The sequence below is a fragment of the Salmo salar genome, chromosome ssa02, assembly GCF_905237065.1.
Source record: "Salmo salar chromosome ssa02, Ssal_v3.1, whole genome shotgun sequence".
Taxonomy (NCBI): Eukaryota; Metazoa; Chordata; class Actinopteri; order Salmoniformes; family Salmonidae; genus Salmo; species Salmo salar.
In genome coordinates this window covers 35984947-36012800 of record NC_059443.1, presented here as the reverse complement: position 1 = coordinate 36012800, position 27854 = coordinate 35984947, and the positions used below count along the sequence as shown (strand labels likewise).

The 27854-nt window shown below is 43.0% G+C and overlaps 1 protein-coding gene across 3 annotated transcripts; it reads left to right on the top strand.

The window, feature by feature from the left end:
* Nucleotides 1–93: 93 nt before the first annotated feature.
* On the top strand, nucleotides 94–27721 carry LOC106581821 (myotubularin-related protein 11). Of its 3 annotated transcripts, none has more exons than XM_014164211.2 (18): nucleotides 94–571; nucleotides 4640–4737; nucleotides 5890–5959; nucleotides 11549–11685; nucleotides 11926–11995; nucleotides 12188–12327; nucleotides 17032–17116; nucleotides 18157–18304; nucleotides 18532–18619; nucleotides 18837–18925; nucleotides 19286–19410; nucleotides 21009–21087; nucleotides 21571–21641; nucleotides 23312–23484; nucleotides 23650–23820; nucleotides 24136–24354; nucleotides 24709–25035; nucleotides 25377–27721. In XM_014164211.2, the coding sequence occupies exons 2-18, from the start codon at nucleotides 4705–4707 to the stop codon at nucleotides 25797–25799; spliced, it is 2448 nt and encodes an 815-aa protein (XP_014019686.1). In that variant the 5' UTR covers nucleotides 94–571; nucleotides 4640–4704; the 3' UTR covers nucleotides 25800–27721. The 3 variants fall into 3 exon arrangements, with proteins under 3 accessions (XP_014019686.1, XP_014019678.1, XP_045559092.1); XM_045703136.1 differs by lacking the exon at nucleotides 94–571 and adding an exon at nucleotides 3786–3800; XM_014164203.2 differs by lacking the exon at nucleotides 4640–4737.
* The last annotated feature ends 133 nt before the right edge of the window (nucleotides 27722–27854 follow it).

Below are 27854 nucleotides of genomic sequence, written 5' to 3'. Positions count from 1 at the left end.
GACTGGTTAAAAAAAAATTGGATTCCTATTAGATGCTTTTTACACTGCTGGCCCTTTAAGAGGCTCTACTGCGCTTGCTTTTTTTCACTGGTGTGTCATTTTAACTCTGGCGAGGGAATCAACAAATGGAACGCAAAAGGGACAAGCAGAGGTATACATTTCTTCCCCTTACCAGTGACTAACAAGTATAAGCATATATTCCTGACAGGCGGTAAATTTATGCGGGGCGTGCTCTACACAGTAGCATACACACATGGATGCTTTCGGCAATGATAAACGTGAAAGAAACGAAATGAGTTTCTAATTCAGAGACCACCTCTGTTCTCGAAACCGGTGATGCATGGTATCGCTGACATTCGAAGAAAGTGGACCGTTTCTTATGTTTTCCTGATAAAGACATGGAGCGATTAAAGGCATTTTTTCTTCTCGCCATCGGAAAAAACGTAAATTAACTCAAGTCTGATAGCTTACTTTCTGTATTTCGTGCCGAGAGAGTTGGATATTGGACGTCAAAATGTTAACGGGATCCAAAACCACGTTCAAAGTGAGACAAATGGTCCCAGATATAAAGGTAGGCTTTCGACGCAATGTTTTAATATTCTGTTTTATTTTCTTCATATTCTGGAAGGTAGCTTGCCCTGGCTGAACCTTTTAGGTACCAATGAGAATAATAAACTGAAATACTTTGTTCCATCATTGGTGGACTATATACACAGATTTAGATTCCACCGAGATATCTTGCTGTGTACAGAATGGTTAGTTACAATGTGTCCAACTAATTCCACAATGTATCGAATTCTATGAAACAGTGTAAGAGGTATTACTTGTGGAAACAGTTTAATGGTTCGATAACCTACATTCCACAGACAAGACTGAAGGCCTTTTATTCTTACTGTCTGGGACTGAGGGGGTTGTTTTCCTTTTTAATATAGCAACAAATACAAGCTGTTCATCGTAGCATTCTTTGTTTTATGTACAATGTTTCTATATGGTAAAGACTATTCTTCAGCAGCACCTCATGTGATTCTAAGCTTGGGTGGCCAGGAAGCAATCATCCAGGAAGCTGCTACCATCACACAGTTTATCACTAAAGACATCATATATATATATATATATATATATAACCGCAGAGAGACCTGTGGTTTCTTAACATTCCGGTTTATCTCTGAGATCTTTCATCATGTGTTGTGGCCTTGAATTTTTTTGTTGTTGCGCACCACATTGTGGTGTAGCTCTGGATGGGTCTGTCTGCACAGGTCTACACTGTTGATGCCTTCAACTCTGTTACACCACACCACATTCGGGGTGAGGGACATGTCTATAAACCCAATACAATTAATAACCATCTAAATCGAAGAACCTTGGGGAAAATTGGTGGACTGATTATTACAGTGATGGTTTATGTCATAGCCTAGATATTTCTTTCGAATTTTCAATTTTATGCTGGTGCGCTCTGTGCTGCTTAGCTCTTCCTCCACGGTTATTCTGAGAACCCGCAGGGGGAAACGATAACAGATGCCTCAACTCCACCCTCAGGCATTTCTGCTCACATGTGGAGTTGGGGTGATTAGTGCAACATCTGACTGTTGCCATGGAAACGGCAGCCTGAGGAGCAGGAGGTTTTTAATTTGATTTCTGAATATAAGTGGCTAACAGAGACGGCAGTTTATTTTAGCCATAAAAGTTTGCAATGTGGCTGTAGAGAAACATATGGTGATGTCCTGAATATTATACACCTACACACACTGGTTCCACTAACGTGTTGAGGTTTAGAAACGCACTGAATAGAAATGATGAATGAGTTGACTATGGATCTGAAACCTTTGGCGCTCTCATTTTGTATTTAATAAGTAGGCTACAGTTGGTCCCAATACTGAACTAAATTACATTTGTGGAATAGTGTTGTAACTCTTGTGTATGTAGGCTATTTACAGTGATACCAAATTAGTTACCATTGAGAAATTACTTACCATTGAGAAATTACTTAAGGTTAAGAGAAATCCTGCCATACATTTCACATCACATGCAGACTGATTGGGTTATAAGAAGGTTTGCATGTTACTTTTCATAATTACAGTCCAGGCTTGTTGTTTTCCCACACTGTGACTTTCCCCTCCCCTGAATTGTTCACATGCTGGCTCCTCAGCTAGCTAGAACATAAGTCTATGGGGTGGAATCTGGAAGCAGTCAGTCAGCCACACAACACAATGCAAGTGCCACAGTAGTGAAAATGTAAGAGGCGGGCTCAGCTCTATTCAGAGTGGCTGGAGATCCAGGAGGGCTCATAAAAGAGAGCCAAAATGGTATTCACACACCCAGTCCCATAGGGCCAAGAACTTAGATCCTGAAATAAGCTATGGAACTGGCAGTGCTTCCCATGCGGAAACTGAACAAAACAATGCCGTCTCTCATTAGTAAACAAGATGTAGGCATGTTTTCAAAGGTTTATTGATCGTACATTGGGTGATTATTAACCGATACTGCTGTCCCCTAGGGAAAGCGTGAAATAAGGCTAGTAGCCTATTTCAAATCAAATCAAATTTATTTCTGTCCATTTCAAGTGTCTAGATTGTTTTTGGCAACACCCAATGTGGGAGTGGTATGTTTATGAGTTGCTAGAGTCACACATTTTTGTTAAACAAGAAGCACATTTAAAACATGAGTTATTGAAGCTTGTCCTGTTTTTACAGTCTACAAATAGGCATACTTAAGCTACGTACTGACACATGCACATGCACAGTGACAAATAGAAGCTTGAACTACGTACCAGCAGATACACCCTCTGACACACGTGCCACACACACACCCTCTGATTTAACTTTGAACCTTACTTTCACAGCGAGTGCATCACTGAGTATACAAAGAGTTTCCTTCGGACTAGATGACGCATTTTGACTATCGTTAAGGGTAGTTAATGAGTGTTTGTTGCAGACCAAGTCTATACTGAGGTCGTTATAATGATATAAGGCCAAGACACCATAGGCACTACTATAAATAGTCCCTCTACCTTCATTTATATGGAGAGTAGTGGGCACATTAGATTCCATAGGGAGAGTTATAGTACTGCTTCTGCAGGCTGTGGAGTAAGCTAGTGGTTCAAAGCTGCATTTTAAGCAGGGCAAGTGGATAATGGCATATGAATTCACGATTCGTTAAAAACATTCATATTTTCTCCTATATGTTTAAATCACTTTCCTTCCTTGTTTTTTGCACATTCCGAGGTGGAATTCTCAGTAGTCTATTCTATTGTGGGTTCTCTTTCGTTGTTTTGTCTTTGGGGTTTTGTTCGCTCTGTATAATAAAGTGTTTGATGTGACTATTTCTGTTGTGGGAAATGTATTACACTGTCGTAGACGCTCCTTGAAAGCAAAAGAAAGGCGGCATTAAAGCAAAGCCACGACTCACTGCTAGACAGAAACGGTTTTGGGTTTCAGGACGACTTTCATCTGGTTTATGTTTCAGGAGTTGCTCCAAATAGGGCAAGAGGTAAAACACATCAAAGTGAGTCCATGTTTAGAGAAAAGACCCCACATCCTTGTTTATATTTTTAAGAGCCCCTACGACAATGCCACAAACCTGCTTATTGATGTACGGAAATGGACAATACCACATAAACCAACAGGCTTACCTCCCTCTACAGCAGCACCACATGTTAAAACTGTGTTTTAATGATCTAACTAGTAAAAATGTAACTACCTGAGCTACACACAGGCCCCTTGTTGTGCTTGTTGGCGAGGGACGTTGTTCAACCCTACAGTGTGAGGTTTATGTGTTGTTGGACGGCCACTTTCCTCCCTCCGGTAAGTTTGGTCTATTTCAGGGCAGAGGAGGTATGTTCTCCTCTGCAGAAGAAGTCTGGTCGCAGTAGCAAGGGGAAGCCATGAGCAATGGAAACTGCAATGGGCCTTGGCTGCACTCCCTGAGGAGAAAGGGAGGGAGGGAAAGAGTTGATCGAGTAGTACACACGCAGAAGTCAAGGAGTGAAACATCAGCAGAAAGAGAGCCTGGACATGTGGTTATTCATTTTGGGGAGTGAATTGGATTTAGGACTCTAATTTGGGATTTTTTTTAGAGTTCCAGTCATTTTCGTCTAGACAACTTCACCTCGCCCTTCTCTCCTATCTAGTCTACCTGCTGACTTGTTCTATACCGTTGTCTAGTGCAATTCCTCTTCCTGTTATGACACATTTTGTTGTAGTTTATTTGATGGGCTTTCACTCAATTCTTCCTTAGCCTCCAATGTAGTTTTAGCTGGTGGAGCAGTTTGGAGAATTTCTACTGTTGGAATCCAAATATGTTTACTGAACTTTCGGAATGTAACACAACCCCAAGGCACAGACACAGAGTTTGTTAATGTTGTTGATACAAGGAACTGAGTTTCAGATTAAAAAATTAAACGGGATCTAAATATCTAAGATACGTTCTGAAAAAGAGCAAGGAATGCAGAATGTTTTAGTTATAAATGGGGAATTGGTGGTGAAACCAATGGATAAACATATGAGTTGAAAAGCCAGATGAAAACAAAAATTAACAATGGTCTGCTGGTGAGCAGAAACCAAGAACCTTGTAAAGTTTTACTGTTCTCCCTTGTAATTTAAAAACAGGCTTGTTTTTCCACCATTCCCTTCTGCTAACTCAGGTCTTGGGTGGAGGATTGAGTCAATAAAATTGGTGGAACAATAACCCTGTCCAGGATGTCTTGGTATGACCCAGGACTTCATCTTCTGTTTTGAGAAAGTAAGGACTGTTAGCCCATTTCTGAGGTTTATGTTAGGGGGGGTTGGCAGTTTGGGGTTGGGGTTTCTCTCACTAACTGCAGCCAATGAATTTGGAAAATTGATTAGCCGCATGACTTCACTTGAGAATTGGCACTTGCTTTCTGAGGCAAGAATTTAAAAGCTGTGTGATTTGATGATGGGAAAGAAGCTGAAAACCAAATGATGCTAGCATCATGCTAATGTTAGCGGAGTGCTCTTGAGTTTAGGCCTCTGTTGATATGGTCGGTTGGGCATATGCGTTTCACAGACAAGGCAAACGGCTACGCTATGAATCAGTGGAACTTACAACCTGTTTAAGGAGCAAAGGTTGTCTTTGTTTTAACGCTCTCGTGAGGTTATAGCCACTGTCAATCTAAAGTTAACCAGAAGAGTGCCATATGTTTTCCATTAGCATGTTAGCACGCAGTTCACTTCACCCCTACATTGTGTGTGTGTCACAAGAGTTATAGTAGCCTAAGAGTATTTGTCACACATTATAGTAAGTTGTTTTTAGTTCGCTCTACCAAGAAATATGTGACTAAACTAGCGCAAAAATGTAACATGATTGTGAATAGCGGCCTTGTAGGCAGTGAAGAATTGCTGAGTGAGTCGTCAGTACCATAAAGATTCATTGTATACTTTAACCTCAGTCCAAAGCAATTTCCATGTTTCTATACTGGACCGCCTGAGTGGTCATTACCAGAACAAACAGTTCCTTTTTCAATGCCTAGGCCTATGTCTTGTGCATTGTGTGATTTCTACCCTATGTAAATGGTCTTCTGTGGGGGGTGGGAGCTCAGGCTAAATGGGTCCATATGTGCTAGCAGCTAGCCAGTAGTCCGGTAATAGCAACCTGTGGTTCTATGGGATTGGATTATGCCGCTAGCAGAACAGCCTGGAGTACTTCGAGACCGCATCAAATCATACAGTACAGAGCAAATCAACTAATAAAACATGGAAACTGAGAGTCATCGTGGAGCATTGTGGGATTGGCTATGGTTTTGGGGAATGTGGTCAATAAGAAGATCTTGAGTTGAAGCAAAATCACATGAGTGTTTGTTCTCTAATTCTTTTTGAAAGGGTGCAGTAATAACACCAGGTCTGTTTTCTGTTCCCCCCCCCCCCCCCGCAGGAGAGGATGCTGAGTCACAGTGGTGTCAACGCACGGGGGAGAGATATGTTTGGACTACGCTGCTTACCAGGTAAGACCCAGACTGCAGAGCGCTAATGAATATGATGCTATTTCCATGTGAGAAATACAGTAGCTATACGCGTATCATAACATCTGGGTCTGAAAACACAAGTCCATCTTTTGAAACTGCACCCATCTGTATCTCTGTTTTCTTACTAAATCCTAGTGCTAACCTACTGTAATGTAGCCTCTGTGAGAACGGTGTGTCTGTGTGCCGTGGAGAGCAGTGCTGTAGGCCTATGCCCCTGGTCATAATCTCAGTTTCAGCAGCACGCCGCGCGGCATGAGCTTTCCAACAGGAATGTTGGCAGGCCAGGGCCCCTCCAGAGCCACGCTAATCTCAACCGTTTCATATCAGCAGTTATTCACAGCACCTCTGTGTGTGTGTGTGTGTGTGTGTGTGTGTGTGTGTGTGTGTGTTTCCTTGTCCCTTTCACTTTCAGCTCTCACTTCCACCTTGTACCGCTGACCTAGACACAGCCCTCCCCGTCCCTCCTCTCTCACTTTCCACTTCATTCACTTTTTCTGTCTGATTCAGAACCTGTTTTTATCTCATTCGTTCCAGACTCTCCCAGTCTGTCTGAGGATCACTGTGGTCCCATTCTGAGTTGTTTTTATTTTTTAGCGTGTGACTGTGACATGCTGTCCGTCTGTCTTTCTTTCTCTCTCTCCGGCTCTCACATTCCTCTTCTTCCCTTTCTCTGACCAATTTTCTATGTCATGGCAGATTTGAAACACAGCTGGTCATGGAAACCTGCCTCACATTAAGGCAGAAAGGATTCATCCGAATGGGAAACACCGTCATAGTTTCTGCGAAGGAGTTCTCTCATGTTGGAAACAGACTTTCAACTCTGAAACATGTGCTACACACACTTTCACAGAGGCACCAGGCAAGGGAATGGGGAATCTGTGGAAGCAAACTGGGTGAAAGGGCTGACGTTGCAGCATCCCACAGACACACAGCCAGTCGGAACAGTCCCAGGCCTCAGTGTACTGTATACTATACAACCCTGCGTGACATTCATCACATTCTCAGATAACACTCAGACACAGGACAGGGGAAACCAGAACGGGTTCCAGGGGGTGAATGGGTCAGGGCAGCGCAAACAGCTATGGGTGGGTGGATAGATCGTGTACCTTTTGAATGTGAGGGGCCTACTATAGATCCACAGATTTGGGTTGGTGTCAATCATTGGACTGTCACTGCTGGCCTTGCTGAGTGACAAGAGAAGAGCAGGTCAACATCTCTGAAGAATATACAACTGTATGCTTTATGAGCTCAATTTGGATAGCACACTAACTACCTAAAGAAGTAGCAAAGAGCTCTGCATTCTGTGTGCATGTGTATACATGTTTTCCTACATTATCACGACCACAATGTCTTGACAAGTCACCAGAACGACCTGACAAGGTAGGAAAACAAGAAACATTTTGAAAAGTCAGGACTTTCATGTCCTGAATTTTGTTAAAATGCTATTTTAGGCTTAAGTGTTAGGTTTGGGGTTGAAGTTAGGGTTATATTTAGGTTTCGGGGGTTAGGGAAAATAGGATTTTGAATGGGAATACATTTCTATTCCCCAAAACGTCCTGTAAATTCACGAAAACAAAGCTGTGTGTTGTTTCATCAGACGTCTCATGACACTGCTCTGGTACAACCTTTTTGTATAATTCTCTCCCATCGGTTAGCAGAGGGCCAGAAACGTCTCCTCTGCACACACATCGGAACAAAATGGAGAACAAATAGTTGGACACAAATGAAATTGAAAATGGAGCATTTGGTTCATATCACATTCAGCTGTGTTCTCTCTGGCCGATTTCTCAGGTTGTTCAATCCACTGGCAGAACACCAATGGACAAAGAGAAAGATCGCCACAGTGGGGATTTTCCAGTGTTTATGTGTGTTTGCATGAGTGTCTGTGCATGTGTATGTGTTTGTCTGAGTGCATATGTGAGTCTGTGTGTACATGTATTGTTGTGTGCGAGAGAGGGTTAGAGAGGGAGACAAAGGCACTTGAGCGTTGTGTGTGGGGTGGGGGTGGGGCCTGCACTCTGTAGGACGAAAGTAAAACTGTTTAAACTGTTAAATTACCAGTGTCGTCTCATAAACAGCTTCACTGTATACAGAGTATTGAGTGACTCAAGCCTCAGCTTCCCATGTTGTGGGAATGTAAACTACCTGCAGACTCTCCAGTCCAGAACTCAAACCAGAAACAGACACTTCCTGTCCCCTCTCACACATCTGTGAGCCACAATGCCTGAGAAATGTCTTCAGCACTGTTGCACCCGGGGAGCCGTTAAAAGGAGCACGCAAATCCCGCTGAGCCCGATTGGCCACAGAGTAACAGGCAATCCTAGAAACAAGGGCCCAGTTGTGTTTAAAACCTAAATTGTCCATAGGGAGCCTGGTTCAAGAATTGAATTCGTAGCTATATGTCCGGGACTTTAGAAAGGGAATACTTGTGCTGAGGGTTTGTGACTTTGATCCGGCGTCGTGAGACCGAAGTCGGCGTAAACATAGCCTAATCACAGTGCCTTGCTTGATTCCAGTCTTCAGCTCACACACCCCAAAGATCTTGTGGCTTCGCTGAGGGACCCTTTTGAAGATTTCTTTGTAGCTTTTGCCAGGCTTTTGTGTTAATCTTGCGCAATGGGCAAAGTATTGGAGTGTTAGCTGTGATGACCGTGATTACAACCACACTTCCCTTTCTTATAGGATAAACAAGCATTTGATGTGTTAAATGAAGATTTCCTGTTATTCTCTTTTTATGCAATTCGGTATCCCTGAAAATCTTCTCTTAACCGAGTTTGAGGTCTAATCTGAGGAGGTTGAGCTGTACCAGAAATGGCATGCTTTGTGCAGTTATGTTTTTGACTTTCTTTTTTGTTTTCCTTAAACGTTATTTTGAAGGAATTCAGTTGTTCCTTAAAATTAGTTTTGAAGGAATTCGGCCCTGTTAACAACCCACCAAATCCTTTTTGTTGTTCTAAAAACTGAAAATTAAAACATTCTCTCCACCATGATGGTGTCTGGCCTAACACTTCCCTTGCAAGAGACAAAAAGGCCATTTTCCCCCTCTACTCTCTCCTGGACTCTGTTGCCATGGAAACCCAAGTCTAGCTGGCAAAGGCTTTGTTTTGCTGGGAGAGAGCATTACAAATGTGCTGTCTCACTGCTGTGTGAAAGAAGGTGTGTCTGTGTGCTCAGTGTGTTTAGATGTGAGAGAGCTGTATGGTGAATGGGCTTGTTTTTGGAAGCTTTGTTCTAGAGTTCTGGAATCCAATTTTTATTTTCAAGCATGAATAAAATATTACAAACATTTCAAAATATGTTGCATAAATTCATTATTCCCAACAAAGCATTTAAACATATTTATGGCAAAATAACATGGTAATAGACTAATTGATAGCTGTTGAGCCCAAGCTGTATCAATCTGGACAATATATTGGCCCTGTATCCCATGGGACTAGACAAGAGCAGGTTAAGTTGCACGTTTTATTGACATAAAAAAGGCGCTGTAAATATGCACCAATACATCCTGCCCAGAAGGGAAGTCATGCTTTTGGATTGGAAAATGCATCTTGAAGTGTAATGAGGATACATAACTACAGTATATTGATGAGAAAAAGTTGGAGAATGAGATGGCATAGTATATGACTGGCGTTGATACAAGCGGCTTCATTTAAGGCCAAAACACCACAGTGAGAAAAGGCAGGGGACTGTTCGTTAATCTAAATAGGACAATTCATTCATTGACACAGACATGCCTCTGTTATCATGCTGCTTTTTGTATTTGCAACAATGTTTGCACTGATATCAACAATTGCGATGACGGAATGATTCCTCACTTGCTTTAAATATGTTTGTGTAGCACTAGCGTTTGGACAGCTTTCACTGCCATGGTATTATTACCACCCTTCCCTTCTAGTAGCTCTTCAACTTTTTCTTGAGTTCAGTGACTGATTTCCTCACCGCCCCAAAACCATAGATTTGATATTTTGTGAGAGCTGTTCCAGCTCAGCTTCTCTCATCCAGAGCTTACCCACCTCCTGCTCCAGTCGCTTCAGGAGCAGTTCAGCCCGACTCACTTCAGGCTTCTCCTGGGCTCTGATCGACTCCTTCACCTCAGAGCACCTTCTCTCAATGGAGTGGATCGGCTCAGTAAACATCCTCTCACTGTCCTCTGCTGCTGCCTGTGCAGAGCTCTTGAGTGACGCCATAGCTTCTCTGAGCTGTTCTATCTCCCATGTCTTTTCTCTTCAGTTGGAATGTTTCCACCGCATTTTCACCCGAATCTCTTTCACACTCCTTTCTGCTGCAGCTGAGACTGTATCATGGCCTTTATGTTCATCTACGCAGATAACAGAAACATTGCTGTTCTTCGCAGTACTCGTCCAGCAGTTTGTTATGACGATAGCAGACCTTCTCCTGCAGTTTTGGCAAGGCTTTGACTAGCGTGTACATCTTAGATGCAGAAGATTCATAGTGATGCTGGAGGGCAGTCCTACAGTAGCTGACCATACACACCAGACAGGAAGTATGCGCTTTGCGGTTTCTCCCCGAGCAGACGTCACTCTGCATATCTCCGGGTCTAGCATAAAAGAAAACACTTTGGAATTCTCCGTTCAGTTTCTCCACCATATCAGCCAGGATGGTATTTCTGTTTAGAAAATGCCTTGGGGATAAAGGTCTGTCTGCACTGGGGGCTGCTGTAGACCCCCTTCTCATCATCCTGATCAACAGTAGCTCTCAATACAGTCCTTGCAGTAGCTGTGTCCCCAGGCAGTTGTCACTGGATCTTTCAGTAGATCCAGACCTGATCGGACAGGAGAACTGGTCCTTCTCTACTGAGACATTAGCAGCTGCCATTTTGATACGTAGACAGACTGAGCTAAAATATTTGTATGAAGGTAAAGAAATAGATACTAATTCAGAGTCTGGAAGGACAAAAGAGAGTTGAATGTTGCGTGTCGTCTTGGAGAGAGAATGAGTGTCCGAGTTCCTTTTTCTGAAACCCTCTTTCAGTCATTTTGAGTTTATCACAAGCTGATGAATTGTGATTGCGGATCAAAGTACACGAGAGAGGTCTTATATGTAAGGGCTGTTATTTACAACATAGCTAAATGTTATGTACAGTAGAACTGTCATCACATTCGTTGCACACACCGTATTTCATTATGTGTATGTGAAATGTCAATGTGATCGGAAATATGAGGCGAATGCCAAGCTGGACCCGGATGCCAGACAACTACATCTGTTTGACTCAATCGTTCAGTGGCTGACATAGCTGAGAAAATTGCACCTCCCAGACCCTTGATAAACTCCATGCTGAAGTTTACTTTCATTCACATTTCTGTTATACATAACACTCAACGTTACCATCTCCCTTCCCTCAAACACACAATCATTCTGGTATTTTGCACAATTTATCACTTTACCTTGGAATGCTCAGTCTTGACGATGAAACTCTCATGATGTTCTAAAATTGTCTACTTTTTTATTGTTTTCAATATCAAGCACATTTAAAACACTCTGTGGACAATAAAGTTGTTTGTATTCTATTCAGTAAGCTCCAGCCTAAACGCCCTGTCTGTTCCCCAGGAGAATGTGTGCTGCAGAGTGCTGTGTTGGTGAGGAAGAAGCTAACTGCCAAGGAGGGGGGCGGATGGCTGTCTGGCACTCTCTTCTGTACCCACTTCAGAGTGGCCTTTGTGCCTCAGGACAGCCCCAAACCTGACGTGAGTGCTGGACTAGCTCTGAGTATGGACTGTTGAAGGACCGCTCACCTGGTATTGTAGTAGGAAAATAGTAATGATGCCCTATTATTGCTAGAAGAAGGCTTGTGGGCATAATCATCATCATCACAATCAACAACATCATATAGAATGTTTTCAGACCATCCATTCATTGGTGTACAAAAATCCTGATCAGACAAACTGACCTATATTTGAACCATACCTCTAACCCTCCGTATGTAGGACAACGCAGACCCTGTGCTCCTGGGGGATCATGACGTGGCCCTGGCCTCCATTGAGAAGGTTGTAGCTGGTAAGGCTTCTTCTACAACTCTACTAGGCTGTAGTGGTCCCAAAGTCCTTTGTTCTATGAGAAACAATCGTAATATCCTAAACCCAATTCAAGTCTGGGCTTGACACAGGAAGCTGTGAACCATCAGTGGTGTAGTGTGTTCTGTGTACCTGGTTTTGACTGTAAGATGGTTGTGTAACATCTGTGCTGCAGTGGGCCCATCCCGGACCAAGCTGGTGACGGCTAGCTCCTCTCTGAAGTTCACTCCTGAGGAGCTGGTGTTGTACTGCCGGGATCTGCGTGTTCTCTGCTTCCTCTTCGACCGCCTCACCCCCGACACACAGGCTGTGGAGGTAGTGTGTGTGTCTGCGTGTGTGTGTGTGTGTGCATGCATGTGTGTGTGAGTGCTGGCGTGTATACAGTTCATTCAGAAAGTATTCAGACCCCTTGACTTTTTCCACATTTTGTTACGTTACAGCCTTATTCTAAAACTCCTCATCAATCTACACACAATACCCTGAATTGACGAAGCAAAACCAGGTTTTTAAAATGTAAATATCACATTTACATAAGTATTCAGACCCTTTACTCAGTACTTTGTTGAAGCACCTTTGGCAGTGATTACAGCTTCGGGTCTTCTTGGGTATGACGCTACAAGCTTGGCACCTGTATTTAGGGAGTTTCTCCCATTCTTCTCTGCAGATCCTCTCAAGCTCTGTCAGGTTGGATGGGGAGCATCGTTGCACAGCTATTTTCAGGTCTTTCAAGAGATGTTTGATCGGGTTCAAGTCCGGGCTCTGGCAGGGCCACTCAAGGACATTCAGAGACTGTCCCGAAGCTACTCCTGTGTTGTCTTGGCTGTGTGCTTAGGGTCGTTGTCCTGTTGGAAGGTGAACCTTCACCCCAGTCTGAAGTCCTGAGCGCTCTGCACTGTGGAGGTCACGGAATTTAGTCATCCGGTGATTGTCAAGCAAATAACTGCCGGTTTCACGGTAATTTACTGTTAATTAACATAAACACATTTAGCAACTCCTGGCTTCCACACACAGCCTACAAGCTACTGATGCAGACTTTTGGAACATCTACATTTTATAAAGTCTAATAAATCCATGTAATATAGCCTACACCTTCACAATAAATCCATGAATGTCCTTATGTTAGGTTCTGATCTGGCTATGCCATATGGCTGTGGGCTACAGTAAATCATTTAGCAGACAAGATTTGCTTAGAATTCCGTGCCATTATTTTATATTCATTTATAGTATGAAGAATACAATTGAACAAAGCTGAATAAAATAGAAAGGATATTTTCTCCAAACTATTTGAGGAAGTGCGCACATGCGGCTATTCTGTGTTGAGCGGTTAACAAAGAAATTGGTACTCCTATATGCCTAATTTAGAGTTATTAATTTAACTTCAGTTGTTCTACAAATGTTGGGCTATATATTTAGAAATTGTATTAATTGTAAGGCTACCTGACTCGACTCTAATGATGATTTTTAAAAAGTTGCTTGAAAGGCATGAGCTCTGCTTTGTTTTTTGCTCAGGCTGTACACACTTCATCAGTCTCTCATTCAATTTGACAAGCACTTGATAATGCCTAGAATTTCCCAGCGGCATCCCCTTTGTGTGGCCGTAATGCCCCCTAAAGAAATCCATGCCTTTTACAGCCAGTGGCCGTTGTGCTCTTGGGCTAAATATAATCATTCTAATCCCCTTCTCCCTGAGTGCTGCGAGCTTCGTAGCACCTCTCACTCACATTTCTCTCATCACATGATTGGGTCTTCCTCACAGGCTACAAGTGAAGACAGACGCAACTGCGGGCGTTCTTATCCAATTCCGAGTTCCATATTGAAGATATTGGAAGAACTGTCCACATTTACGTTTCGTCAGCCTACAAGATGAGTAGGCCTAACGAACAGCAAAAGCATTAGGCTATGTCAATCTACTATCCCCCATAGTACAAAAGTTGACCTATTCTGTGAGAGAAATAAATATTCCAAACATAGTCTTGGACAGTTGTGGGATGCGATAGATCCCAAATTAATACAACCACTAGTATCAAAAAAAGCTTTTTTATGCAATGAGGCTGATGCAACAGATCAGAACTTTTAGTTTAAAAATGTTGATAAACTATTATTTATGAGCACAGAAATGTGCACATGGCAGTAGGCTATAAGCGCGAATGTTCCATTAGTGGGAAAACACCATTATCCAAAGAGACCGCAAATGTGATTATGCATGTAATGCTTTTATTATAAAGGTGCATTTTTATGGTGAAAATTATCTTCCCCAAACTTGAAACTCACACGCTGCTTATGTATGCCAGTTAGGCTCTACACCCTTTGTAAAGCGGATTAATATGCTTAATTTTAAGATGTTATTTGGCACAAACCTTTTCAGAACATATAGGCCTATGGGCTAAGCTACATGTGGGACTATGATTTGAAAAAGTTGAAAGAAAAGGCTTTGTCTCTTGCTGTCACCTGCTCCCTCTCCGGCCTCTAGGTCACCAGGCTGCTCATTATGGCGCACACCTGTCACCATCATTACGTGCACCTGTGTGTCATCAGACTCACCTGGACTCAGGCTGCCCTGCTTCAACTGGCTCGACAGGCTCTCATGCCTCAGCCGGATCACCAGTCTGTCAGGTTCCTGCGTCCCAGCCGGCGACAAGTTCCCACGCAGGGGTGACCGGTCTGCTCCTGATCACCGGGATTGTCCCTTTGGTTGGCGTCCTGCGGCTGGAGCCGAACGCGCCGGGGAGGGGTACCGTCACGTATGCCCCCTCTCCGGCGCTCTAGGTCGCCATGCGCCAGGTTTCCCGTACCTCAGCAGAGGTGACTGGTCCGCTCCTGATCCCCGGGATCGTCATTTAGGTCAGCGTCCTGCGGCTGGAGCCGCACGTTACGGAGGGGGTACTGTCACGTGCTCCCTCTCCGACCTCTAGGTCACTAGGCTGCTCATTATGGCGCACACCTGCGTGTCGTCACACTCACCTGGACTCCATCACTTCCCTGATTACCTTCCATAGGCGTCATTGTTTCTGTTTCAGTTTCATGTCTGTGCATTGTTCGTGTTTTGGAGTATGTTTGTTTATTTATTAAAAAACGAATTCCCTGAACTTGCTTCCCAACTCTCAGTGCACACGTTACACTTGCCTTAAGCTGGGCATCATTCACAAGTGATAATATATAATTCACAAGTGATATTATTGGCTAATATTGTCACCCATCAGACTGTTCTTGATTTGAATCTTGTCTTTACATATATGTGTGAAATTTGTTTTGATTTAGAATGGAACATTATCCTGCACCTGTCTTGAAACAGTGGCAGGGGGAAAAAATACATGTAATCTATGCACTTAAATAGCGAAGGGAGCCGCTTTTCCCACAGTTCGTTTTCATGCCAGTTAGGTAGGCTATACTCCTGTTGTAAAGAGAAGCAATGTGCTTCATATTAGGAAAGTTGAGAAATAAATATAGTAGGCCTAACCTATAGAAAGCTGATGTGATCCTCCTCTTTTTAATAGATGCCATCACCTTGTTTTCTCATGCAATTGCATAAACATAAGCTCATGGGCTCTCATGAAGTGTTTGATTAGATTTTCGATTACATTTACATTGATGTCAGAGTAATTAGAGGGACAATCGAGTGCTGAGTACCAGGCAGTTAGCAAGTTTGGGTGCATCAGCGCTTGGAGAAACCCAATTCCCAACTCTCTATATTTTGCTCCATTCACCTTTCCCTCAATCCTGACAAGTCTTCCAGTCCCTGCCGCTGAAAAAGATCTCCACAGCATGATGCTGCCACCACCATGATTCACCGTAGGGATGGTGCCAGGTTTCCTCCAGATGTGACGCTTGGCATTTAGACCAAAGAGTTCAATCTTAGTTTAATCAGAACAGAGTAACTTCTGTCTCATGGTCTGAGAGCCCTTTAGGTGCCTTTTGGCAAACTCCAAGGGACTGTCATGTGCCTTTTACTGAGGAGTGGCTTCCGTCTGGCCACTCTACCATAAAGGCCTGATTGGTTGAGTGCTGCAGAGATGGTTTTCCTTCTGGAAGGTTCTCCCATCTCCACAGAGGAACTCTGGAGCTCTGTCAGAGTGATCAATCGGCTTCTTGGTCACATCCCTGACCAAGGCCCTTCTCTCCCGATTGCTCAGTTTGGCTGAGAGGCCAGCTCTATGAAGAGTCTTGGTGGTTCCAAACTTTTTCCATTTAAGAATGATGGAGGCCACTGTGTTCTTGGGGACCTTCAATGCTGCAGAAATATTTTGGTACCCTTCCCCAGATCTGTGCCTCGACACAATCCTGTCTCGGAGCTCCTCAGGCAATTCCTTCGACCTCATGGCTTGGTTTTTGCTCTGACATGCACTGTCAACTGTGGGACCATATATAGACAGGTGTATGCCTTTCCAAATCATGTCCAATCAATTGAATTTACCACAGGTGGACTCCAATCAAGTGGTAGAAACATCTCAAGGATGATCAATAGAAACAGGATGCACTTGAGCTCAACTTCGAGTCTCATAGCAATGGGTCTGAATACTTATGTAAATAAGTTTTTATTTATTTATATAGATATAGATAGATAGATTGATTTCCCTTTGTTATTATGGGGTAGTGTGTGTAGATTGATGAGGAAAACATTTAATTTAATCAATTTTAGAATAAAGCTGTAACGTAAGAAAATATGGAAAAAGTCAAGGGATCTGAATACTTTCCAAATTCACTGTACTCTGTCAGCAAGTGTGTGTATATTTTAGTATACTGAGTCCTTGTGATTAAATACAAAAGGACCTTGAAAGCATATTTAGCACCTTTATAATAGTTACCATGTAGCATGCCCAGCGTCTTCTTATTTGAAGGTTGACTTCAGACGGTTGTGATTTGAGTTTCAAATGGCTATTATGCAGCATGTATCCTGTGAGTAGAGAACCTGATGTGTCTTGTAGGTCATTGTGATCATGCATACAGGGTCTCCCTCCATTTTGAAAGCCGATGCACTTTGTCATGCTGATCAGCAGACTGAGTCTTGTTCCTCCTCCTCAGATAACGTACACCATTGCCAAGACCTACCAGCCTCTGAAGCCAGGGACTGTCCTCTCCTTCCAGAATGCAGCCCTGGGGAGTGTTGGTGAGTCACACACACGCTGGAATACTTTATTAAAAAAGTCACATTGACGAGATTACATTCTGAGTACAAAGAACTAAAGTATTTTAAAGGTCATACGGAGACTTGGAATCGTTTCATTATGAGTCATTCATACATCCACACACAAACAAATACACACACACATCTGTTTTTGTCTGAAGGGTTATGGGGCTAGAAATAATTGCTATTGCATGCAGGCCCTTGATAAGATCTCAAGCTTACAGGTATTCTCCCCCCCCCCCCCAAATAAAGAACATACTGTTTTTAATACAGTGCACTGAAGCTCTTCACATATTGAAAGCATTAGAGGGGTTTGTTAGACAGACAAGTTAGAAACTGAATTACTGTATTTTTTTGGTAATAAATGGTAAAAAGGTTGGACCTTTTCAACAGTGAAGAGGTGACTCCGGGATGCTGGCCTTCTAGGCCGAGTTGCAAAGAAAAAGCCATATCTCAGACTGGCCAATAAAAAGAAAAGATTAAGATGGGCAAAATAACACAGACACTGGACAGAGGAACTCGGCCTAGAAGGCCAGCACCCCTGAGTTGCCTCTTCACTGTTGACGTTGAGACTGGTGTTTTGCGGGTAGTATTTAATGAACCTGCCAGTACTGACAAAACAAGCAAGTATAGTGTAGAAAATATTGTACCATGTAAACCGCTGTGAAATATATTTTACATAAGCAAAAATATAGTATTTTCAGCTGTTGGAAGCTGATGCACAAAACCAAAAGTAAAAGACCCAAAAACTAAACTTAAGAACGGGAACCATAGAAATAGCACACATAAAACAGATATACTGTTTGTTAGACTTGCTTTTAATGAGAATGACAGATCTATAACACACATTTCTATGTGAATTTGGTCAGGTTGCCTAAAAAGTTACATAATGCAGCTTTAAGTGTGATATAAAAATGTAATAATGGTGATACACATCAAATCAGCATAACCAATGTTTCAGTGTGGCTTTTCTCAAGGAAAGTTAAATGTCTCCACCACCCCCTCTCTCTCTTCCCCCTCAGAGATGAAGCAGTTCCTAAGCAACCGTAGGCGTGACTCCCACATGAACTGGTTTGATAGCTCTTCGGACTGGGAGCAGGAGCTGGAGAGGACCGGGGCCTGCGGCTGGAGGGTCAGCTCTGTCAATGACCGCTTTGAGATGTCCACCAGGTAGCCTCTACACCCACCATCTGAAACTTTCTTGGTGGTTAACCTGTTTGGAACTTTATTAGTGGAAAATATAAAATATATTATATAGTTGCCAACTCTGGTCCTGTTAGTGTTGGGCTGGAACAGAAGCCTGTGCACACTGTGCTCCTAGTGTAAAGTCAGTGTCCTTGGCCAAATGCCCATTCAATTTGCAATGGTTAATGTAATTTTATCCTATTTCATGTCAGTCTGCCCAAGTTCAACGTGGTCCCTCAGAAAGTTCTAGACACTGAGCTGAAGAAGACCTTTGCCCACTTCAACGAGGGACGCATTCCTGTAAGTAGAACTTTACCACTCATCAATATCAGTCATTCCTGTAAATAGAACTTTACCACTCATCATATGACCCCTCAATATCAGTCAGGTCAGAAAACTCAGTTAAAATCTCATGCCCTGGTCACTAAGAAGTCATACAGGGATTTCAGAACATATCCAAAAACCATTACTATTGAGACCACGTTGTGTCTAAATCTGTGTGACTGTTGTCCTCCAGCGCTGGTGTTGGCGACATCCTCGGGGCAGTGACCTGCTACGGATGGCCAGCTTCCAGAACAACATCTACCATGAGAAGGATGACATCAGGTGTGTGTGTGTGTTTGTGTGTGTGTGTGAGAGACAGAGGAAGATAGAGAGAGATGAACATAGTCATACTGTTGTTGATTGCTTTTATGGCAAAGGCTATTGCTTCACAGCAGAATGTTTAAATCAAAACCAAGCTGTAATCATGTACATGTTACCCGGCCAGTCTTGAGATGGGACAGGTTAGCAGGCTTTTGTGAAATGCTATTCCTAGTGCATGTCTGAGACAGCGCTTAGCCTGGGGCAAAGACAGTTTACTAGCCCTGGGCTATGGTTACAAAGTAATGGAATGTGCCATGTTTAATCACAGAGAATAATGCTAAGGGCTCCCTGTCTGTCTGTCCTGTGGGGGTGTTACTGTAGGAACCTGGAGTTGATCCTGTTTGGGGGCCAGTCTTTATGTGTGGTGGTGGAGCTGGGAGACGAGATGCCTTCACCTACAGACATACAGCTGGCACACACCCGCCTACGGGCTCTGTGTCTGGGAGGTCAGTACAAACCTTCTGCACCTTTTGGAAAGTCAAGTGTATTAGTCTGTGTTTTAATGTATCTGATAAAGACCCACATTGGATAAAATGTTGGTCAAAATGTTGCTACAGTGCATTTAAACATAGGAGTGTATTCCGTTTCCGTTTCAAATGACAGCCTGTAACCAGTGACATTTGGGAGGGGTTGCCAGTTTCATTGGAAAAAGCCCTCCCCTTGCCTCTCCCGTGCCGTCTTTTTTATTTGTTGACAAATGAATTCGCTTTAGCACAGGTTTTACACCGCATCTCTGGAGGAGCACTCTAGCCCTGAGGGACAGTGGGCATGCAGATTTTATAGAGGACATAAAGTGGTGTTAATCTATTTCCATGTGCTTCCCATTACAATGCTACTGGGACAGAGATGGTAGGTTAGTAGAGATCACATCCAGATGACAAGACCCCAGACACCAATTTACCTCCTGAAATTACGGATTTGGATTGAAGACAAAATCCCCAATTAATCAATGTATACCCCCTCATATAAGTGTACAAATGTACACTTTAAAGTAAAAATACTTTAAAGGACTACTTAAGTAGTTACTATTTATATTTTTGACAACTTTTACTTTTACTCCACTACATTCCTAAATAGAATAATTTACTTTTTCCTCCTTATATTTTCTCTGACACCCAAAAGTACTCATTACATTTTGAACGCTTAGCAGGACAGGAAAATTGCCTAATTCTTGCACTTATCAAGAGAACATCCCTGGTCATCTCTACTGCCTTTGATCTGGCAGACTCACTAAACCCAAATGCTTCATTTGTAAATTATGTTTGAGTGTTGAACTGTGACCCTGGCTATCCGTAAATAAAAAATGTAATTATGTCGTCTGGTTTGCTTAATATAAGAAATGTTTAATGATTTATACTTTTACCTTTGATACTTAAGTACATTTCAAACCAAATGCTTTTAGACTTTACTCAAGTAGTATTTTACTGGGGGATTTTCACTTTTACGGTATCTTTACAAGTATGAAAATTGGGTCCTTTTTCCACCACTGGCGTACACTACTCATATTGTACGATATGTGAGCACCATGTGGTGTGTTTTTCCTGACGCTTCTTCCTCTAATGCTGTGAGAAGTCAAAAAAGCTTTGAGAGACAACTAGTTTCCTAGACAACACTGTCTCTGTTGTGCTGATGTGAAGTTCACAGGGACAGGGCAGGGCACACCACAGGCCACTGACTCCCATGGCTCACACATTGCCAACACAATGCTCACAATGTTTGGTTTATTGTGTGATACCTCTACACAAGGCCGAGGGATTTAGATAGACAACAACCACACAAATCTATGGGCCTCACTCATCATGTCATGCCTGAACTACCTTAACAATTGTGACATATTTTTTTAAGACTAAAACAATATGTTTTCAGAAGATATTTATTTAAAACCAAACTCATTTGATATGTAGAGCTATGGATCTTATTTAAAGATTTCAGGTGCAATAGTATATCTTAAAACTTGTCAAATCCCCACTCTAATTTATGTACAATAAGGCTCCTTCGACAAAAACATGAACAAGGTTTCTTTGTCTTCTGTGTTGGTCCACAGACATTTCCACATCTGTGTCAGTGCCAGATGACAAATGGCTGTCTACGCTGGAGAGCACCCATTGGCTGGACTACACCAGGTTAGAGGTCCTGATTGGCTTCTCATCAAAGCAATAAATCCTCTGTAATAAATGTGCCAGGCCTTTTTTTAATGTCTACCTAGTAGTGATAGTGTATTGCCTGTAGCGCAATGTTGATGTAGTTATAGCACATTAGCACATTATACACATTATAGCACATTAGCCTATCCCTGGTTGAATATGTGGCTTTATTGTGTTACATTAGCTGTAAGCAGATTTAGAATGCTCTAACATACTGTTACAGAACATACCTTTAGCATGAGGCTATAATAGTTCTACACACATGGATGTTGATTGTAGCTCTCATATATTCAACACGTGTGGGAGCTTGTTATATCTACACAGTAGACCAAGACCTAGTGCATAGCTTTTTTACAGGCTTACACACATGGATGTTGAAGCATCTATGTGCTGAAACGAGCTAGAACTGTGATAGTAGCATAGCATTAGCCTGATTCGCATGCTGCTCTGCTCCCTCTCCAGGTGCTGTCTGAGGAAAGCTGCAGAGGTGGCCTGCCTGCTCAGCGGAGGTCACCTGACCGTGGTGCTGCAAGGTGAGTCACATGACGAGGGCCAAGAAGCACAGAAAATTCAATCCGTTCATTTATTATTCACGCTGCGTCCCTCATTAAAGCGGCATTAGGGCTTACCCTGAAGGAGACTCCTACTGTAGAAGCACTACTCTACTAGGACACCAATACACAGTGGTGGAAAAAATACCCAATTTTCCAACTTGAGTAAAAGTAAAGACACCTTAAAAGGAAATGACTCAAGTAAAAGTCACCCAGTAAAATATTACTTGAGTAAAAGTTTTTAAGTATTTGGTTTTAAATGTACTTAAGTATCAAAAGTAAAAGTATAAATTATTTAAAATGTCTTATATTAAGCAAACCAGACAACACGATATTCTTGTTTTTTAAATTTACAGATAGCCAGGGTCACAGTTCAACACTCAAACATAATTTACAAATGAAGCATTTGGGTTTAGTGAGTCTGCCAGATCAGAGGCAGTAGAGATGACCAGGGATGTTCTCTTGTTAAGTGCAAGAATTAGGCAATTTTCCTGTCCTGCTAAGCATTCAAAATGTAATGAGTACTTTTGGGTGTCAGGGAAAATGTAAGGAGTAGAAAGTACAATATTTTCTTTAAGAATGTAGTGGAGTAAAAGTAAAAGTTGTCAAAAATATAAATAGTAGAGTACAGATACCCCAAAAAACTACTTAAGTAGTACTTAAAATTATTTTTACTTAAGTACTTTACACCACAGCTAATACAGCAGGTGGTAGTCTATTGTGTCTGTTGAGATCGTGTTATGATGACTGGCTCACTTAGTTGTGGAAGTTTACAGTAGTGTGTTGGAAGTTCAAGGTGGGTGCCAGTCTGTCTGTTTCTGTTTTAGCCAGCTTGTGGTTGTCTTGCCACACAAGGCAAGAACGTAGCGAACTAGCGATGTTGAACATAAATAGTCTGGCACCCAGGCTGGAGACCACGGCCTTGGAGAGATAAGTGTAATATTACAGTCTATTATGAGAGAGAACAGTCTTATGGCAAAGCTACAGATGTTCTTGACTAAATACAACTATGTTCATACATTATTATTACATGACTCCATGTACTGACACATAATTGGGCTGTGAGAGTCAGTCCTAGTCTGTTGATACTATGGTAGCTACCACAGACTGAAAAGTCAACAGAAATCTGTGTCACATGAACAATGGCTGCTACTGCCCTGTGCTTTTCCCTTCCCCCGTATGAGTTGTGTTGCCAGGCCAGCCTCAAGTGGGCTTTTTGGAGAAGAGGGTTGTATATCACCCCCCCCTAAAACCACAGAGCTGACTGTGTCCTAAACATAAGTAAATGACTGGAGAAATGACCCAATGGCATTTTCAGACAGGCCCAGCCAACACTCCCTACTGCCTATGGTTAGAAAAAACCTGCCAACCAGATGTGGGGATTCGGGAGAAGTTCTATTCAAGTCCACAGAGAGGGGCACATTTTGAGAGAATGAAAGGGCTGATGTGAGACTGTGGCATTTGGATTGTCATGTTGCGTTGTTTTTTTATACAAGGCGTTACCCTTCTCAAATCTTTTATTTTATGTGTGTTTGGGGTAGATGATAAACTCAAGGACACGTCTCTTATCCTCTGAGCCTTGAATATGCATACTGTTACTGTATTCAATTACAATTGATTATTGATGGTCTATTTCCTCCTGTTGTGTGCAGAGGCAGAGGACCGGGACATGACCTGTGTGGTGTCCAGTCTAGTCCAGGTGATGTGTGACCCCCACTGCAGGACCAGGGTGGGCTTCCAGGGTCTGGTGCAGAAGGAGTGGGTGATGGCTGGACACCGCTTCCTCAGCCGCATCAACTACCACAGGGACAGCGATAAGGAAGAGGTGAGATGATAAGCTGCCACCTATCAGTAAACTCACCTATCAGTGGTCATGGGGGGGAAAAGGAAAGGAAACTATTTGTGTTAGGACAGGGTGTTTAATGCCAGTCATAAGTCTTTGGGGATCTTTCTCCCATCTTTCTTAACCCTGTGTTTTTCTCCCCACTAGGCGCCAGTGTTCCTGCTCTTCCTGGACTGTGTGTGGCAGCTGTGGGTCCAGTACCCGTGCCGCTTCCAGCTGACAGGGGACTTCCTGCTGGCCCTCCATGACAGTTTCCACCTGCCCCTCTTCAGCAGCTTCCTGGCCAACTGCCACAGGGAGAGGTGCAAACGTTCACAGGTAGGCCACTGTTCAGCAACACCACCACTAATGCTGAAGCTGTAGTACTAGATAAGATACACTGTAGGTATGCTACTGTAGGCTAACATGGAAAATGTTGGAAATACCTGTATCAAAGTTTGAAAGTCGTAAATTCTGTAAACCATCTTAGATTAAAGCGGGTTGATTTGCGAGGCGAGTCCACGTCATTTTTAATCCCACACATGCATCAGCTCATATTGTCTTCAACGATAACTCTTGAATGAGCTCAGATTAAATCAGACGAATCACTGTTCTCTCACCTCTTCTTCCTCCATCCCTTCCTGTCTCTCCCAGAACCTATCCCAGAGTTACACACCAGTGAACGGCTGGAGAGACCTGGTACCCAGGGGCTCCTTCCCGGGCCCCTCAGACCCCCCTCTGCCCCCTGTGTGGGACTGGGCTCTGCAGTACAGCAGCCAGAGACGGGAACATTTCACCCAGCCAGTGCCGCCGCCCACCCTGCCACAGCCTCTACTCAATGGCAACCTCAACACCAACCCCGAGGCACACAGGGTAGGAGTGAGAGGATAATATTATGGGGGATACAGTCAGGCGCAAGGAGTGTGAAAAGCAATATATAAATTCAAATCGTGCATTTGATCATTCATGTTAGGGTACTTAGTAATTCAAATACTATTTCAATGAGCTCTTGTCTTACAAATGCCACCCCGCTCACACACACACACACACACACACACACACACATAAATACATTTACTAAATATTAACGACCATGATGAGGGATGAACACAGGCCCACTGCACCTCCGTGTGGTAGGTCTCAGAATTGCAACATGCTTAAGGCACAAAAGGGATATTCAAACGTATTAATCTCTCTCTTCCTCTCTTCTCTCCATCCCTCTCTCAGCTGAGTGACAGCGCACCAGGCTCTGTGTTCCTGCTCTCCAGGGGCTCCTTCTCCTGCTCTGCTAACCTCCTGCCCTGGCGCAGCGGAGGGGGCTCAGGCGTCTACCGGAAGAGCCACCGGAGAGGGGGGTCCTCTTCAGAGAACCTGCCGGGCCTGGAGAGGCTTCTGAAGGCCTGGGCCCTCACAGAGCTCCCTCAGGGCCACACCACCACCACAGCCGGTCTCCAGGGGCCCCTGGACCCCTACGAGCCTCTGCTGCCCCTGCTCCTGGGGCCCTGCGTAGGTGTGTGGAGGGACTGCTACCTCCGCGGGGCTCTTCATGCGCAGGTATATAGGGAAGGATTATCATTCTCACTACTATACAGAGCCTAAAACACTGTTGCCATGGGGATGTTTATAATAGTCTACTCTACTGGTATGTGGGTGGGTGATCAAAATGAACTTTGAACTCGGTAACTGAAAAAGGATTTCAACTAGAGGTATTGCATAAAAAATGTAGTAAGAAGTTGAAATTCATATTTTTATTCAACTGAATAGTGCAACGTTGTACAGGACAAGCTTCTAATTTTTGCTGGTCACATCAGAAACTACAATTAGTTGCTCATGGATGGCTGTAGTCATGATGGTGTTATAAACTAACAGAAACCCTGGTCATGTTGTGTCCTCAGGCTTTCTCCCACCCCATCTCCCTGTCTACCCAGCACCCAGTGGAACAGCTAGCCTGGGAGGTCCAGCAGCTCAGAGACAAGCTGACGTTGGCCTCCAGCCCCACTAACACAGTCCCAGCAAAGACACAGGAGCCCCATCGGGCAGACTCCAACCTCAACCAGAACACCAACAATAGCACCTTCCTCTTCCCAGCCTCCAGACCCCCTGGGCCGGTTGCCTCCAGAACCACGCCCCCTATCTCGAACCTCCAACCCAGGGTTCCTCCAGCTCGTTCTAGACCTGGCCACAGAGACAGCAGCAAGCACACATTCCTATTTGGCCACCCATCCTCTTCAGAGTCCCGTCCAGACCAGCGTTACTTGCCTACGCCCAATAATAATGCCAAGCTGCCCAAGAGCAACGGTCCTTCACTGGGTTCCTGAGCTCTGGGTGTCCCCTGTCAGTCAGCACAAATGGTACAAACTGTTCCCCCTGGCTCTGAACTCTAGAATGAGATCACCTATACACACCCTCCAAGACTCTATTTCCTTCCCTGACACCTGATCTCTGGGTGGAACCAGATGTGATTTTCCTGTCAAGGCCTGTTTGAGTGGCTTTGAGGCCATAACAAGACGAGGAGAGTCCTGTACTGAGCAGGGAGGAGAGTCTAAACTGCAGTAATAATGCATTGAGCGGTGCAAAGCACAAATAGTATTTGAAATGTTTCTGAAAGATTGTTTAACTTGTAACAAATTGTCTGTTTTACCGAATATGCCACTCAAACTGAAGGTTATGGTCAGCATTCCCTGAGAACGTATTGGTGTTTCTAAAAGCAGCAAGCTAATACCCAAAATGAATAAGGGCTGATGATGATTGATAAGCTAATGACATAAGAGCACAAATAATGAGCTGTTGGCTGAAATATGGACTCAAATACTTCTATTGATAAGACTTCAGCTGTTTTTAGAATCATGATTTCAACGGAGTGACAACCTTCATTCTTGACCAGACGGCTATAACAGGACTGTTGTCCAGACTCGGTCTCTTAGTCCTTTTGAGTGACTATAACCTCCAATTCCAAAACCAACTCAGCCTTGAGAGGAAAAATACAGAGAGCTGTTCACCAAGTAAACACTAGGGAGAGACAAAAAACATGCAGTTTGAACTCCAGGCATTTTGTCCAGCAAATTCGACCTGGAATTTAGGGCACTGGAGCTATTTTGGTGCTGTTCCCATATCTTTATACTTGCATGCATGCTAGTAGTGAACTCTGTATCATAACCCTGTTTTTCAGAATATGGCCATGGTCAGTTAATATTGCATGATTGAGGTAAAAGTGCTATTATTTCTATGGTCTGTGCATCTCTATTGAGAGTTCTAAGTATTATTGACCAACTTTGGTTGCGTATGAATTTCAGAAATTGTAACGGTACATTTTTAAGTGATTGTGACCAAGATGAGTATTACCCTTTTCCCCCCTTATGTTGTCATTGTGCAAACCATAAGTTCTGATGGTTCATATTTATAATTTACTTTTATTTGGTACTTCTAGATGTAGCTTTAAGGTAAGCAACTCTTTTTTTTCAATAGTGTATTTCTTCATTACTTGTCCTGACTGCTAGATTCGTATGCAGCTAGCATTCAGGTCAAGGACTTCTAAATGCGTCATTTCATTCAAAGCCCAGTGAGGTATTGGGACTGGGCCACTCAGTCCAGCCAGATCGTTGTTTGCATGATGTGGATATTAAGCAGCAAATACATTGGCATGATTTCCATATACTGTAACACTCAAGACTACAGGGATGTACTGTATGTTTATACAAAACTAGCATTTCCATGCAGAGAAGTATTTGTATTGTGTAACATAGGATGAAAGGGTTTCTGGCTGGCATACAATGTATTTCTCACTGAAATGTCTCATTATGTTTATTATGAAATATAAAGGCAGAAGGTGGTAATGTATGTGACTTACATTGGTCTGTATTACCTACAGTCATTCCTATGCCTCAGTACGAAAGCATTTTGAATTATTCAATGGCTGTAAATATTCATTGTTGAATATCACAGCACACTGTTTGATATCAGTTACTGAATATCAGGTTGTTTGAGTTTTTGGATTTGATGCCAGTACTTTTGCTCTCGTCTTCCATGGAAAAAACAAGGTCATCACATTCCCTAATGGCATTGGCTATACAAAGAGAAAATGAAAGGTCCCTTTCAGCATGCAACCCCACTTCCTATTTCTATACACCATTATATATTTAAATGTTTTGGTACGAATGACAATGATTTGCCAGATGTACATATTTTTTGTATCAGCATGTTAGGATCCTGATTAATAAACTATTATAAGTTCATAAAATCATTGCTTTCAAGTTTCAAAGTTTATTCGCCACGTGCACAGGATACAAAAGGTGTAAAACAGTACAGATAAATTCTTACCTTGAGAGCTCTTTCCAACAATGCAATGAAAGTAATATACAGTAGATAATGGAATA